Source organism: Periplaneta americana, chromosome 11 (assembly GCF_040183065.1).
Source record: "Periplaneta americana isolate PAMFEO1 chromosome 11, P.americana_PAMFEO1_priV1, whole genome shotgun sequence".
In the NCBI taxonomy this organism is placed as follows: domain Eukaryota; kingdom Metazoa; phylum Arthropoda; class Insecta; order Blattodea; family Blattidae; genus Periplaneta; species Periplaneta americana.
In genome coordinates this window covers 157,479,693-157,493,981 of record NC_091127.1, presented here as the reverse complement: position 1 = coordinate 157,493,981, position 14,289 = coordinate 157,479,693, and the positions used below count along the sequence as shown (strand labels likewise).

Below are 14,289 nucleotides of genomic sequence, written 5' to 3'. Positions count from 1 at the left end.
GTAATTTTACTTTTCAGATCGGGTAGAAGTGAATATTAAATTTACAGTACATAAGATACGTACTTTTTTATAGAATAGGTACAGAACTATTTCAACATGACTTACTCGTACGAAGGACGAAACTGGTAATTGGAATTACACACATTAGAACTGAAGTCTGTATCGAAATGAACGGCCACCGTTTTCTAAAATTTGTTTAAATATCCATATTATGATTATTTTTCAATTTAACTTCATTCTCTATATTGTACGCTAATGTGCTGTAGACAATATAATATACACTGCATAATGAATACGTCCACATGGATAGCTCAGTTCGTGAGTAAAAACACTTATTGTTAATACTACTGTATTTTGATTAAACGAGAACTTAATGAAAATTATCAAACACAAAAACGCGATATTTCCTAGTTTACGTAAACTTTTCTTCCCTCCTATACCTAGTAAAGTGATTTGTTTGTGTTTTACGCCAGTATCATCGAACTCCAGTCGTGGAAGGGGGTACGTTAATCCAAAGGTATAGCCAGGTTAATATTAGAAATGTTAGTAAAAATAAAATGATGTCCCTGTATAAGTAGGCCTAGTAGTCCACGAAGACGTACAGAGGCAACATGTAGCCTGAATAATACTCTACCTGTCGCGTTTATGACTCAAGTGCTTTCCATCCACGCGACCTGTGTTCGATCCCCGGCCAGGTCATGATGGAATTTGTGCTGGACAAAGCAGACTTTGCAGAGGATTCTCTCTATCATTTCACGAACAGTCCCCCTCCCCTCATTTCATCTATCATCCGCAATAATAAAAATATACTGGGGTGAAGTTTTGGGATTAGTACAGGTTTCCGATGTTGGTATAGGAAGGGTTCAGGGTTGAAGGCCCCTGGGGCTATCAGGTTACTCGTGTGCGCTTGGGACCTGACTATCAGGCCCAGAGGCAGGATGGTCCATCTATCAGCGTCGGCTAATCAGGAAAAGCTTGGGGCTCCGGGCCCTTGGGGCTTATCAGGCTATTGTGCGCATGGTCCCTGGCTCTCTTAGGGGCTGAAGCAGGATGGTCCACCTATTAGCGTCAGATTCACGAATGTCATCCAGGTCATCTGTCGGACTTGGTTAACCATCACATATAGGTCTAAAGTCGCACAATGGGCCAAGGCGTGGCAGAGTGTACCTAGGGATCAGCCCTCGTAGAGTCAAACCAAGCCAAATACTCTTTTTGAATAACATTTATTGGTCCGTGGACCGATCGGTTCGTCAGTTATTCGTTCCGTCGATTCGTTTATTGGTCAATTCGTTGGTTTGTCTGTTCATGATTAATCTATCGATCGGTCAGTTCGATGGTTAGTCAATCGGTCGATCGGTTCATGATTAGTCTATTGATCGGCCAGTTCGATGGTTAGTCAATCGATCGGTCGGTTCATGACTAGTCTGTCGATCGGTCATTTCGATGATTGGTCAATCGGTCGGTCGATTCAAGATTAGTCTATCCATCGGGCAGTTCGATGATTAGTCAATCGGTCGGTCGATTCAAGATTAGTCTATCCATCGGGCAATTCGATGATTAGTCTATCGATCGGTCATTTAGATAACTGGTCAATCGGTCGGTTCATGATTAATCCTTATCCTCCATATCTTGGGTCATTATTGTGATCCTTATTGTGGTGCTTGTCGTGGTCGGTATCGTGATTGTTATCGTGATCCTTGTTGGTTGTTTGTTTTGCCTTTGTTCTTGTCGTGGTCCTTGTAATATTCGTTGTCTCTTCCGTTGTTCTTACCGTGTCCTAGTTGTCTCTCGTAGTCCATGGTTCTTGTCGTGATCCTTTTGGTGATTCTTGTCTTTGTCCTTTTCGTAGTTCTTGTTATCTTTCTCATGGTCTTTATAGTGTTTGTCGTGACCCTACATTTATCATATCATAGTAACATTGTTTTTCCTCTTTGATTAGTGATTTTTTTCCACACGGTTCCTTCCATTCATAAAAGAGAAAAAATAACGGACATAATCAGGGACCTCTACCAGAAATGGACAGATAACTGATAACATTTTGACTGGTATACACTTTGGGATAGAGTGACAATACGCATTCATAGCCAGTCTTTCTGCATGGCTACGTCGATATCGTGTGAACCGCTCTTTAGAACTTGGAATTTTGCATCGTCGTCTCAGCCTTTCTTTTTTGGGGAGACTGTACTATTGCTAAACGTTGCTTGTGAATCTCTAAGCGAAGTGTGAAACGGGAAAGGAACCGAATGGGTACAACGTAAGATGTCAACGCTCTTTTTTTTTTTTTTTTTTGTATAAAAACGAATCAATTCTCACGCCTACAATCTCAGCTGTCGTATGCAGTATGTTCCATCAAAGCCTTCGCTTCGAGACATATTCTTTCGATTCAAAATTCATTTCTGCAGAGGGGTTTGTATACAAGCAAGCTTTCAATAATTTACACAAAAGTATTACTATTTTAACCATGCTATTACATTGTGTCCTTACCCTGTATGACTTGTGACTTTCTTTAGGCGTAGTCATTGGATATGGCATTACGTCTGGTTTTAATGTTGAAGAACATTTTGTGGTGCATTTCTCCATAATACGTTCAATTTCTCCATGGATACGATATACGTAATATAGCCCATTATACCTTTGAGGCCTGAAAGAACTTTTGTGCGAGATGGTGCGTATTTGCTTGTTTTCCGCACACAACCAATACGCGGTAAGTGTGAAATACCACATTCAGTATTCCCAACGTAACACATATAACAATTTCCCTATTCTTACCGCTTAAGCGTCATATTCATTTTACTGCTTTAGGCTTTTAACATATTATTGTTAGAGACGTTCAATATAGTAATAATTATAAATTGGAAACTTACCACTGCAATTTCACCTAAATTGCACTGTTAATTATTGTTTTTAAATATTTGCAAAAATTAAGTAAACTCTACAACACCACAAAAGTTACTGCATCTGTAATGCAAGTAACATTAAGGAAGCCATGAAAAAATCAACAAGATTCCAGACTCATCATAGACTGGGGGAAAAAAAAGACAGACGTATATCACGGCCTGCTGGAGTATAGTAAACACAGAAAACATTTTATAGCAACAATGTTGAAGATAGATATATTTGTTGCCGTCATTGAACAGAAACCAAGATGGAGATTTCATTGCAACTAATTAGAAATTCCTCTTTCAGGTATGTAATAAACGATCTTGGCACAAAATAATGTACGATACACCAGCGGTATGTTTGTTTTCATGTTCTCGGAAATTAAAAAAGCTCAACTACGTTTCGCTTTTTCAATCTTTTCCTCGAACATGAAAACGTCAACATACCGCTCTTGTAACGCATATTAGCCTACTATTGTAGGCCCTAAGGCTAAAAAAAATACGTCGTTTGTTAACCTATATGCCTACTTATATTTATTTAATTGCGAACAACTTACCTTCAGTTTTATTTATTTATTTATTTATTTATTTATTTATTTATTTATTTATTTATTTATTTATTTATTTATTTATTTATTTATTTATTTATTTATTTATTTATTTATTTATTTATTTATTTATTTATTTATTTATTTATTTATTTATTTATTTAACCTGGCCTTCTCTTCCCCTCTACCAGGAGATTACAACTACAATATTAAGAATACAATTACATTTATAATTACAATTAATATTAAATTTACAAATACAGTAAAAATCAAAAGTACTAAAAGATTAACTGATTAATAATAACTAGACAGTTTATTGTAAAAGTTAAGAAGAGAGAAACTTTTTTTTATTACTCTACTCTACGCAGTAAAAAATGCTTAATAAGCTTGCTTTTGAACGCTACTAAATTCCGACAGTCTCTGATGTCACTGGGTAGGGTATTCCAAAAGCGCGAGAGCGAGATTGTGTATGATGATGAATACGATGATGTCTTATGTGTTGGTATGGCTAGTATGCGGCTATTTTGCGTGCGTGTGAAGAGATTATGATATGATGACAGGTAACTGAAACGGGAGGCAAGGTAGGTAGGTGTAGAAGTGTGAAGGATTTGGAAAAGGGGAACACGAGAATGAAAATTTCTACGTTCGTTAAGCCGTAGCCAATTTAGAGTTTGGAAGGATGGGGTAATGTGGTCAGCGCGACGGACATCTCAGACGAAGCGAACACAAGAATTATGAACATGTTGTTATCTTTGGGACTGGTTGACATTGAGGTCAGTCAGTAGAAAATCACAATAATCGAAGTGGGGCATTACTAGTGTTTCCACTAGTATTTTGGCAAGCTGTGCAGTAACGAAGCATGTGTTAACGGAGCATGGAGAAAAAAAACCGTTTTCAGATTTGAAATCAACGCGTCAAAAATATTAAGAATCAGTGAAAAAATCTCATGCAACTGACTTCCGAAAAAACTTGTTGGCCAGTGTAATAATTCTTTGTAACAGATCCTGCATATAGGTTCCTTCTCCCTACCGATAGGAAGATCCAGAACGTCAGATGTTTCTACATCTAAGGCGGAATGTAAAAGCACAGAAATCTCCCACCAGCTGTCAATATTCATTATTATTCTGTGTGCTCAATTTGCTTGCTGTTGCAACGTTGATATAAGGCAACATTTTATACAAGCAACGCTTTGGCGCAGATGTCTCTTGTTCATCTGTTTGAAGTATCCAAACATGACGAGCTAATAATTAGAATAAGCAACGGATTAGGGTCCAGATCGATGCGACTCTAAGGGTTGAACCTGTTAGTAGTTCCTGAAATACCTGTGAATTTGAATCTCACAGAGTTACAGAATCGAAAATGTTATTGATACTAATATTAGGATCCTCTAAAGAGAATATTTTCCCTCTTGCGACACAACTAATTTTCTTTAATTAAAAGAAATGGTAATATAGTAGGCCATGATGGTTGCTATTGGAGACAATGTTGGTGAGTTTAAACTCTATTACGAACTAGAGGTTTCGTTTGCTTCTAAGATAAATCTGAAATGTAATTACTGGGTTTTGTAACTTCCCCTAATTCAAACGGATTTAAAATTTCGTCAGTGTAAATTCCCCTAAAGACAACCTAAAATAAATAAATTATATCACTGACACCACAAATCAATATTTTATTATATCTTCTTCTTCTTCTTCTTCATCTTCATGGTAGGACATCGGCCCGTTCCGCTCTCAGAATTCATCTTCCCATCGTCTCCTAGGACGACCCACATCTTTCTGACCTTGTGGCTGGTATAATAATGCTTGTTTAGTTGGGTTAGAAGGATCCATTCTTAAAATATGTTCATACCATTTTTGTTTGTAACTTTGTATTTTTTCATTTAAATTAAAAATTTTGAGTTCTTGTCTTATTGTTTCACTAGGAATATGGTCTTTTAGAAAACATCCTGCAACGTATCTGAGGAACTTCATCTCTGACGTTTCTAATAATCTTCTGTCTGATCTATTCATGACCCAATTTTCTGACCCATATGTCACAATGGGAACTGCCATTACTTTATAAAACTCTAGTTTTGTTTCTTTTGTGGTTTTTGTTTGCAATGTTCTTTTAATCGTCCCACACACGGTTTGAAATTTGTAACTTTTTTCTTTTATATCGTTTTCCCAATTATAAGATATGTGACATCCTAAATATTTAAAGCTGTGTACTTATTCAATAATTTCATCGTTTAAAACCATTTTAGATCCAATATTTCCCTCGAAAGGCCATTGTTTTAGTTTTTTTTGTTGAAATCTTGAGATTATAATTCTCCATAGTTTTTTTGAGCAGTAGAGTGGCTATTTGTAATTGATTTTCTGATTCTGCACATGTAACTTGATCGTCTGCGAACATAATTGTGTCTACAATGGTAGTTCCTAGTTTAAAATGTTTACTTAGCTGTGTTTATTATATTAAACTACTTAAGTAAAAAACTATATTCAAAATGCAACAACGTCACTACTCAAAATTAATAAATTCAAAGGAAATCAATAAAAAATAGTAATAAATATTCACGTGAATACACTAAAGAGCAAGAATAAATACCAGAATAATATATCCCATGTTGGCTGTAAAAATAAAGGTATAAAGTACAAGCAGCGCTAAAAATATATAAACAGATTAAAGTGTATATAGTTAATCATGACCAACCAACCAAACTATTTAATAAACTAATTTCACCTAATAAATTTAATGAAGGTGGATTTATTAATTAATTAATAATCCCCGTCTACCTAAACGCTCATAAGAAATATTAGCCAAACAAAATGAACCAGAAGAGCATGAAGGTTGATTCACAATAAACCGGGAACGAGAACCAGAATGAAAACGAGAAGCAGAGGACGTGAACATGAAAATTTTTGATTCACAATAAACCGAGAACGTAGACGACTATGCATATCGATATGTATGTCAATAACGATATGTAAAGTCGATATTACGCATTCTGATGTTATTTGTGTATAATTGACCAATGGCGTTCTCTCATGAGTACAAGGCAGCCAACATAAACACAGGTTAACCAACTTCGAAATTTCAACTGAAACATTTCATTAGGTACGGTACTATAAATATGCCCATGCATCTTTATTATCACAACCTATTTTAAGTCTACCATAACGTAAAATAATTAGAGAAGAAACATTTGTAATAGAACAAAAATGAACACAACAGTAGTTATTGAATTGAAGCATGAATATGTAGTGTGTAATACAACCAATACAGCAATAAAATATGATTCGCTTCCGATCGGTGTTCAAAGATGCAGCTATTGAAAGCCACGTATTCTCCTTCATTTTCTCATCTTTATACGAGGCGCGCCGCTTATCGTAAACGTGAGGATTTTCCTCAACACTCAATATTAGAATCTCATCAAATAAAACTTGCTCCATGATGCACAGCACAGAACAAAATAATGCATAGGTTATGTCACGGTCTTCTTGCTACAAAATATACGACGACAAAATAGCTTTTAGATGGCAATAGAATGAATCTAGTGGGCTGTGATCGGAAACGTGAACGCCAAAGTTGAAACTTGGCCAACTCTCCGTTCCCGATCTCGGGCTCCGGCAAGCTTTTCGTTAATTGTGAATGCCCACATTTAAATGTACACATTTTAACAATTTTACCGTTTTCGTTTTCGTTCCGATTCTCGTTTCCGGTTTATTGTGAACCAGCCTTAAACCTTGAGCAATCATTAAGATAAGTATGACCCACAAAAACCCCAGTAATTTAAAGTTATTAATCCACCAATAACAATTCCCATATGAGCTACAGAAGAATAAGCAATTAAAGACTTCAAATCCGTCTGACGTATACAGATTAAACTAACAGGTAAAATATTGGACACATGTAAATTCCCCTATGTTCAGAACCATTATGTAGCATTATCCAGAGAAAACCACGAGGAGGCTATTCTGACTGGCCTGGAAAGATTATTTCTGTTGTCCTTACGTCAATGATTCAATGATCTTAGTAAAAAAGTTACAACAGGAAAGTCTTCACGAAGTCAGACCGAGATGTTTGACCATTGTTATATTTTTCTACTAATACGTTCCATAGTTGTTATAGATATTTTTACCGTAATGAATGATTGTTAACACTCTGTAAACTAGAGATGAACAAACCTAACTGCAGCTCTCGCTCGCTGTGTTCGTTGCATTTGTCTTTCGAGTCTCGTCTCGTCACTCTCGTGCGCTTCGAGTCTCGCTCATCATTCTCGAAATAGCATTTGGTGGAAATATTTCGTAACTTTGAATAACATACGAGGCGTGTTCTTAAAGTAAGTTCCATTTTCAATTATAGCTGTCGCATAGCTGCAATCGTTATTTTGCGCATGCGTGTTTTCTTTGCGTGGCAGAGTGTACCTAGAGATCAGCCCTCGTAGAGACGAACCAAGCCAAATACTCTTTTTGAATAACATTTATTGGTCCGTGGACCGATCGGTTAGTCAGTTATTCGTTCCGTCGATTCGTTTATTGGTCAATTCGTTGGTTTGTCTGTTCATGATTAATCTATCGATCGGTCAGTTCCATCGTTAGTCAATCGGTCGATCGGTTCATGATTAGTCTATTGACCTGCCAGTTCGATGATTAGTCAATCGATCGGTCGGTTCATGACTAGTCTGTCGATCGGTCATTTCGATGATTGGTGAATCGGTCGGTCGAATCAAGATTAGTCTATCCATCGGGCAGTTCGATGATTAGTCTATCGATCGGTCATTTAGATAACTGGTCAATCGGTCGGTCCATGATTAATCCTTATCGTCCATATCTTGGGTCATTATTGTGATCCTTATTGTGGTGCTTGTCGTGGTCGGTATCGTGATTGTTATCGTAATCCTTGTTGGTCGTTGTTTGTTTTGCCTTTGTTCTTGTCGTGGTCCTTGTAATATTCGTTGTCTCTTCCGTTGTTCTTACCGTGTCCTAATTGTCTCTCGTAGTCCATATCATGGTCCTGGTTCTTGTCGTGATCCTTTTGATGGTTCTTGTCTTTGTCCTTTTCGTAGTTCTTATCTTTCTCATGGTCTTTATAGTGTTTGTCGTGACCCTACATTTATCATATCATAGTAACATTGTTTTTCCTCTTTGATTAGTGATTTTTTTCCACACGGTTCCTTCCAATCATAAAAGAGAAAAAATAACGGACATAATCAGGGACCTCTACCAGTCCTCAGACAAGCTGTGCATGCAGTTTCAGAGCTTCAGTCCGTGTGTGTGGTTAGTTGTGATCAGTTGAAATGATTAAAGTGATCGAGCACCCCGCCGACTGTGAGATGCGCTCTGTTATCCGTTTCTTGAATGCGAGAAACATCAAACCAGCTGACATTCATCGTCAACTTTGTGAGGTGTGTGGTGATGATGCCATTAGTGATGGAATGGTCAGGAGATGGGTTACGAAGTTCAACGAGGGCCGCGTCTCTGTGCATGATGAGCAGCATACCGGTCGGCCATCTTTGATCAATGACGATTTGGTGCATGCCGTCGATAAAAAAATTCTTGAGGAGAGGAACAAATTGACCATCCCCCTACAGCCCGGATTTGGCTCCGAGTGACTTTCATCTCTTCCTGCACCTCAAGAAGTTCCTCGGGGGTCACACTTTAGATGGCGACGACACCCAAAATCTCATCTCGAAATTTGTCTGGGAAGAAATTGGCCATCCCCCTACAGCCCGGATCTGGCTCCGAGTGACTTTCATCTCTTCCTGCACCTCAAGAAGTTCCTCGGTGGTCACACTTTAGATGGCGACGACACCCAAAATCTCATCTCGAAATTTGTCTGGAAAGAAATTGACCATCACCCTACAGCCCGGATTTGTCTCCGAGTGACTTTCATCTCTTCCTGCACCTCAAGAAGTTCCTCGGTGGCCACACTTTAGATGGCGACGACACCCAAAATCTTATCTCGAAATTTGTCTGGGAACAAATTGACCATCCCCCTACAGCCCGAATTTGGCTCCGAGTGACTTTCATCGCTTCCTGCACCTGAAGAAGTTCCTTGGTGGTCAACGTTTTGATGGCGACGACACCCAAAATCTCATCTCGAAATTTGTCTGGGAACAAATTGACCATCACCCTACAGCCCGGATTTGTCTCCGAGTGACTTTCATCTCTTCCTGCACCTCAAGAAGTTCCTCGGTGGTCACACTTTAGATGGCGACGACACCCAAAATCTCATCTCGAAATTTGTCTGGGAAGAAATTGACCATCCCCCTACAGCCCGGATTTGGCTCCGAGTGACTTTCATCGCTTCCTGCACCTGAAGAAGTTCCTTGGTGGTCAACGTTTTGATGGCGACGACACCCAAAATCTCATCTCGAAATTTGTCTGGGAACAAATTGACCATCCCCCTACAGCCCGGATCTGGCTCCGAGTGACTTTCATCTCTTCCTGCACCTCAAGAAGTTCCTCGGTGGTCAACGTTTTGATGGTGACGATGAAAAAAGCAGTGCGGGAGTGGTTCGCATCGCAGGCGGAGGAATTCTACAACGAGGGGATAGAAAGACTTGTACCACGATTCGACAAATGCCTCACTAATGGTGGAGATTATGTTGAGAAGTAATTGAAGTGTGGGGAATACAATGCAACAAAAATGGTTTGTAAATATCTTCCCGTTTACTTACTACACCCTTTTGGAACTTACTTTAAGGACACGCCTCGTACATCATTGAAATAAATAACATTATAAATCTTTAATTGATACAAAAAGACAAAACAAAACAGTGTTATAGTTATCAAAATGTTCTGGTTAGCTCTTAGTAATAATTTATCTGTGAATATACAAGAGAACAGAAAGATACTTCACAAAATGTGGTCGAAAGTAATCAATTTTTGCAACATGAAATATAAATTAATGAATTGTTATTAATAACTGCGTAACATATACGAAAAATGACAACTGTTGTGAAACTTCACGTTGCTGTCTTCGTTGCGCAAGCAAAAGCTTTCAATGCTTTATCTTCAGAAACTTCATAACCTGCGAAGTGTGAACTGTAGGCTATCTTTTATTATTATCATCATTCCATTGTTTCGGCGTGACAGAGTTTTCTTGCAGAGATGAAGAAACACAGATGTCTGCATTGTCCAGCAAAAAAATGAAAGTAGTTTTGGTACAGTTGACAACTGTTGATTGGGAGGAAAAAAAATGAAAGCGACGTAATGAAAAAAAAAACTCTCTTTTCAGCAGTGATCTCTTAACGAAAGAAAGTCACATCTAAAGAAGAAAAACTTTATTAACTCAGCAATAAAAGAGTTTAGAAAAATTATAAGTTATCAGCAACTCTTTCTCTTTTACATAATGTCATTTATTATTAAAATCATGCTGGTAGAACCTCAAATTTGAAATTAAGTCAGTGAAGTATTGCATAAATAAGTCGACAATATTTACTTCATACACCAATAAATAATTTAGTTCTGAATTCTAGCGCTAAGTTGAAAAATGGGACTTACTAAGTGACTAGCCCATTTTCAAACCTATTTTTCTATATGCTCCGTTTTCTAAAAAAAATAAACTCTTTATTGGATAAGCAGATGTGGCCAAGTACAAGTTAGCAGTACTAAAACAAGTACGATGCAGTTTGTGAAGTGTTTTGTGGTTTTCACAACATGACCTCTGCATGATTAGTCCTTCTTGATCTCAGTGCCTCAATTGAATCACTAAATACGAAAAGGGAATAAGTCACCTTCAGTTAGTTTTGAGAAAAATATAAATAACTTCTAAACACAATGAAATATAAACAAATTGTACCGAAAATATTTCTATGAATCAATCATGACTACACAAGATATTTATATAAAAGACATATGTATTTGTCAATTTATCCTGCCCTATAGAAACAATTTTTGTCTGTGGACTTGTTACCCTTTCATATCTAACGAAATATGTTGTAAAAATATTAAATAAAATATATCGTTATCTCTATTATTCAAATCAAAACTTTATTGTATGCCGACTTACGAACAATAGTAGGGTGTTGCACTTACAAACATTGAAAACTATCAGTTATTACATAAACCAAAAAAAAAAAAAAAATTGTGTAGGGATTGTATTCCTTTCATGTCTAACGAAATATACTGTGAAATATTAAACAAAATGTATCGTTATTTCTCTTTTTGAATATAAACACTGTATTGTGTACCAATTTATGAACAGTAGTAGAGAGTAGCACATAGAAACACTGAAAGCTGTTGACCAAACAATGTACCTTGAATTTTCTTATTAATCTTCAGTGTTGTTATCAGTGTTGTTGGGCCAATAAATGATCTCATTCCATAATTCTTTCACTTCTTCAGGTATGTACTTCACCAGTTTCTTAATGTCCTCAATTTTGAGTTTGTTAATCTGTCATTATGTTGCATATGTTCTATGGGAAAATTGGGAATAACCTTTTTCCTGGACTATTACACTTTTACTACGTCACACTACTTTTGACCGATAAAACGGTACGAAAGGACGTCTTTCAACCAATCTTGGCTGCTTATCGCACAATTTTATAGCGTCCCTAGCATTTGTTTAATTTTATCGCGTACCTAGCATTTGTTTATTTTTATTACTACCCTAGCATTTGTTTCTTTGTTGCCAACATTTCAAACTGCACTGGTCTGGACGTCAAAAAACATAAAATTACAAACCACTCCAGTCGATGCACAGCACTTTCAAATATGACTCGTATTGACATTCAGGATCAAGAATTAATAAAGATCACTGGTCATATATGAAGAGCACCATTCGGAAATCCTGAATAACTTGAGGGATACACAATGTACACCAACGAGTTCACTTCTTTTACGCACACGTCCAATATAACATCAACTGAACCACAAACCACTAAAACATTCAAATTTGAAAATTGTACTTTCAATAATTGTTTCTTTTAAAATTATTCATGTTTATTTTTTATTTCGTCATCGTTAATTAAAACGTTTCTTGTTTATTTCATCATCCCTAATTAAAACTTTTCTAACACTTGTTTATATTATTTAGGTTATGTTTGTTATAGCTTCTGCTATATGATATTATGGATAGTCACGTATCAGAGATTGTTTAATACTAAGATTTATTGAAAATCATCTGTCAAGTGACGTTGATTACTGGGATCCGGATTATTGAAGTGGAATGCAAATGTTTTAATAAAAATGAAACTGAATCAACAAAGACATCTTGACAAGTAACCGTCCAGAGAGTTCAATGAAGATTCCATAGTTGGCACAACTGATAACAAGAAAACATAATCATAAAACACTACTGCCATCTAGCGTAATGTTGAGATGGTACAATAATACATTTGAAGACAGTTGTATTTTCATAAGTCAATTAATATTTTATTATATTGGAATACTTTGTTACTTCTAATCTTTATATACTTTCTTCTAATCGTGTCATAGTCCATTAAATCCCACTCGAGTTTTGACTTTCTCTAGATAAATCAAAACCTCTAGTGAGATTACTGTTGACAAGAACTCAAAAGTGTGATAGATCAAATCATCGATGTTCTCATATGCCATAATTCTGCCAGAATATGAGCTGTCATACACACACGTGAAATACTGTGGAATATTAAAATTTATATTTTTATGGGTGGGATGGTTCGTCCAATGGATTCTATTGGAAGCGTATTCTTCTCCTCTAGATGCCAGGAATAACAAACTTGAATTCCTTATGAGAAGGGAACAAGTCGTGGACTAAGCTTCTTTTCAAAGTGAACATGAAAATTAAAGTGTTGAAATCTAGACTAAGGAGATGCGGGACCTGTTTCCTTTTAATGCAGAATGAAAGAGCATGCCTAAATTAGTATGACTACAGTCTTAACTCATTTTTGCCAAAACTGTGACTTAGTCGCTTTTCATATTTAGTGTTTCAATTAATGTTAGAAGTAAACGCAAGAAGAGTTTGCCACGGAAAGCTGCGCGAACTTTCGGAAACGTTCGGGTGCACTCGACCTCGCTTCGATTCGATTGGCAAACTGTCGTCAGTTCTCAGTCGTCTGCTGGCTTGATGTTTCGAGTGAGATTTATCACAGCGACTGTAACGGAACCTAAAAAAGATAACATTGTTGAAAATACAGAAGCACGAATTCTTTTACATATAAAATCAGTGAATGAAATTACAAAGATGTTATAAGAAATATGTGATCGTGTAATAATTGATATTTGACATTGTAATAAAATACTAATAACTAATACTTGTGATTTTATTAAAATGTTCTGATGACTAGCGTGGTACTATGGTCGATTTATTTTAATCAGTATATACTCCTTACGTTACGAGCGGAGCCTGTTTCGTTTTTCATACATTTATAAACGTTATAAATAATTCCCTAGTTTGACTGTGTAACGTTTCATTAGCACTTCCTAATTTAGAGCCAACGGGAGGCATTGTTAAGTACATAGAATGTTATACAGAACTCTGTTATTTAACAAACACACTTTGAACTGCATAAAAATCCTGATATGAGGGATAAAACGCAGAATATGTAACGCATACGCTGGCTTCTACATGGTCTGCACAATACACTCCACGATACGAACAGCTCAAGACCGCGCTTTCGAATGCGCCCTGTAATCAGCATTACGTGATTCATAGCAGCCCTGTAACGAGCATGACGGCACGAGGACCGAATATCGTCTCTGCGCATCAGGCAAATGGGCAAGCTTTCTTTGCGCTTCCTCTACTTTTTGTTATAAAGTTTGATAAACTACAGTAGAAGAAAGAATGTAGGATTATCAGCTGTGGAAACGAAACTTTGGAAACGTCCTACTACAATGTTCAGAAAATATCGTGTCCGGAATTAAACAACAACAAAGGGGAAAGAAAATAATACACAACAT

At 36.8% G+C, this 14,289-nt stretch overlaps 2 protein-coding genes across 7 annotated transcripts in view; one reads left to right on the top strand and one right to left on the bottom strand.

Moving 5' to 3' along the window:
• LOC138709488 (uncharacterized) overlaps positions 1-14,289 on the top strand; it is a 967,551-nt gene that overhangs the window by 681,762 nt on the left and 271,500 nt on the right. The gene's annotated exons all lie outside the window — the stretch shown is intronic.
• LOC138708565 (NADH-ubiquinone oxidoreductase chain 4-like) lies at positions 5,905-9,534 on the bottom strand. Its single transcript, XM_069838681.1, is given in 5 exon segments — positions 5,905-5,960; positions 5,963-5,989; positions 6,181-6,288; positions 7,181-7,325; positions 9,406-9,534. Coding segments are annotated over 5 exon segments (465 nt in total).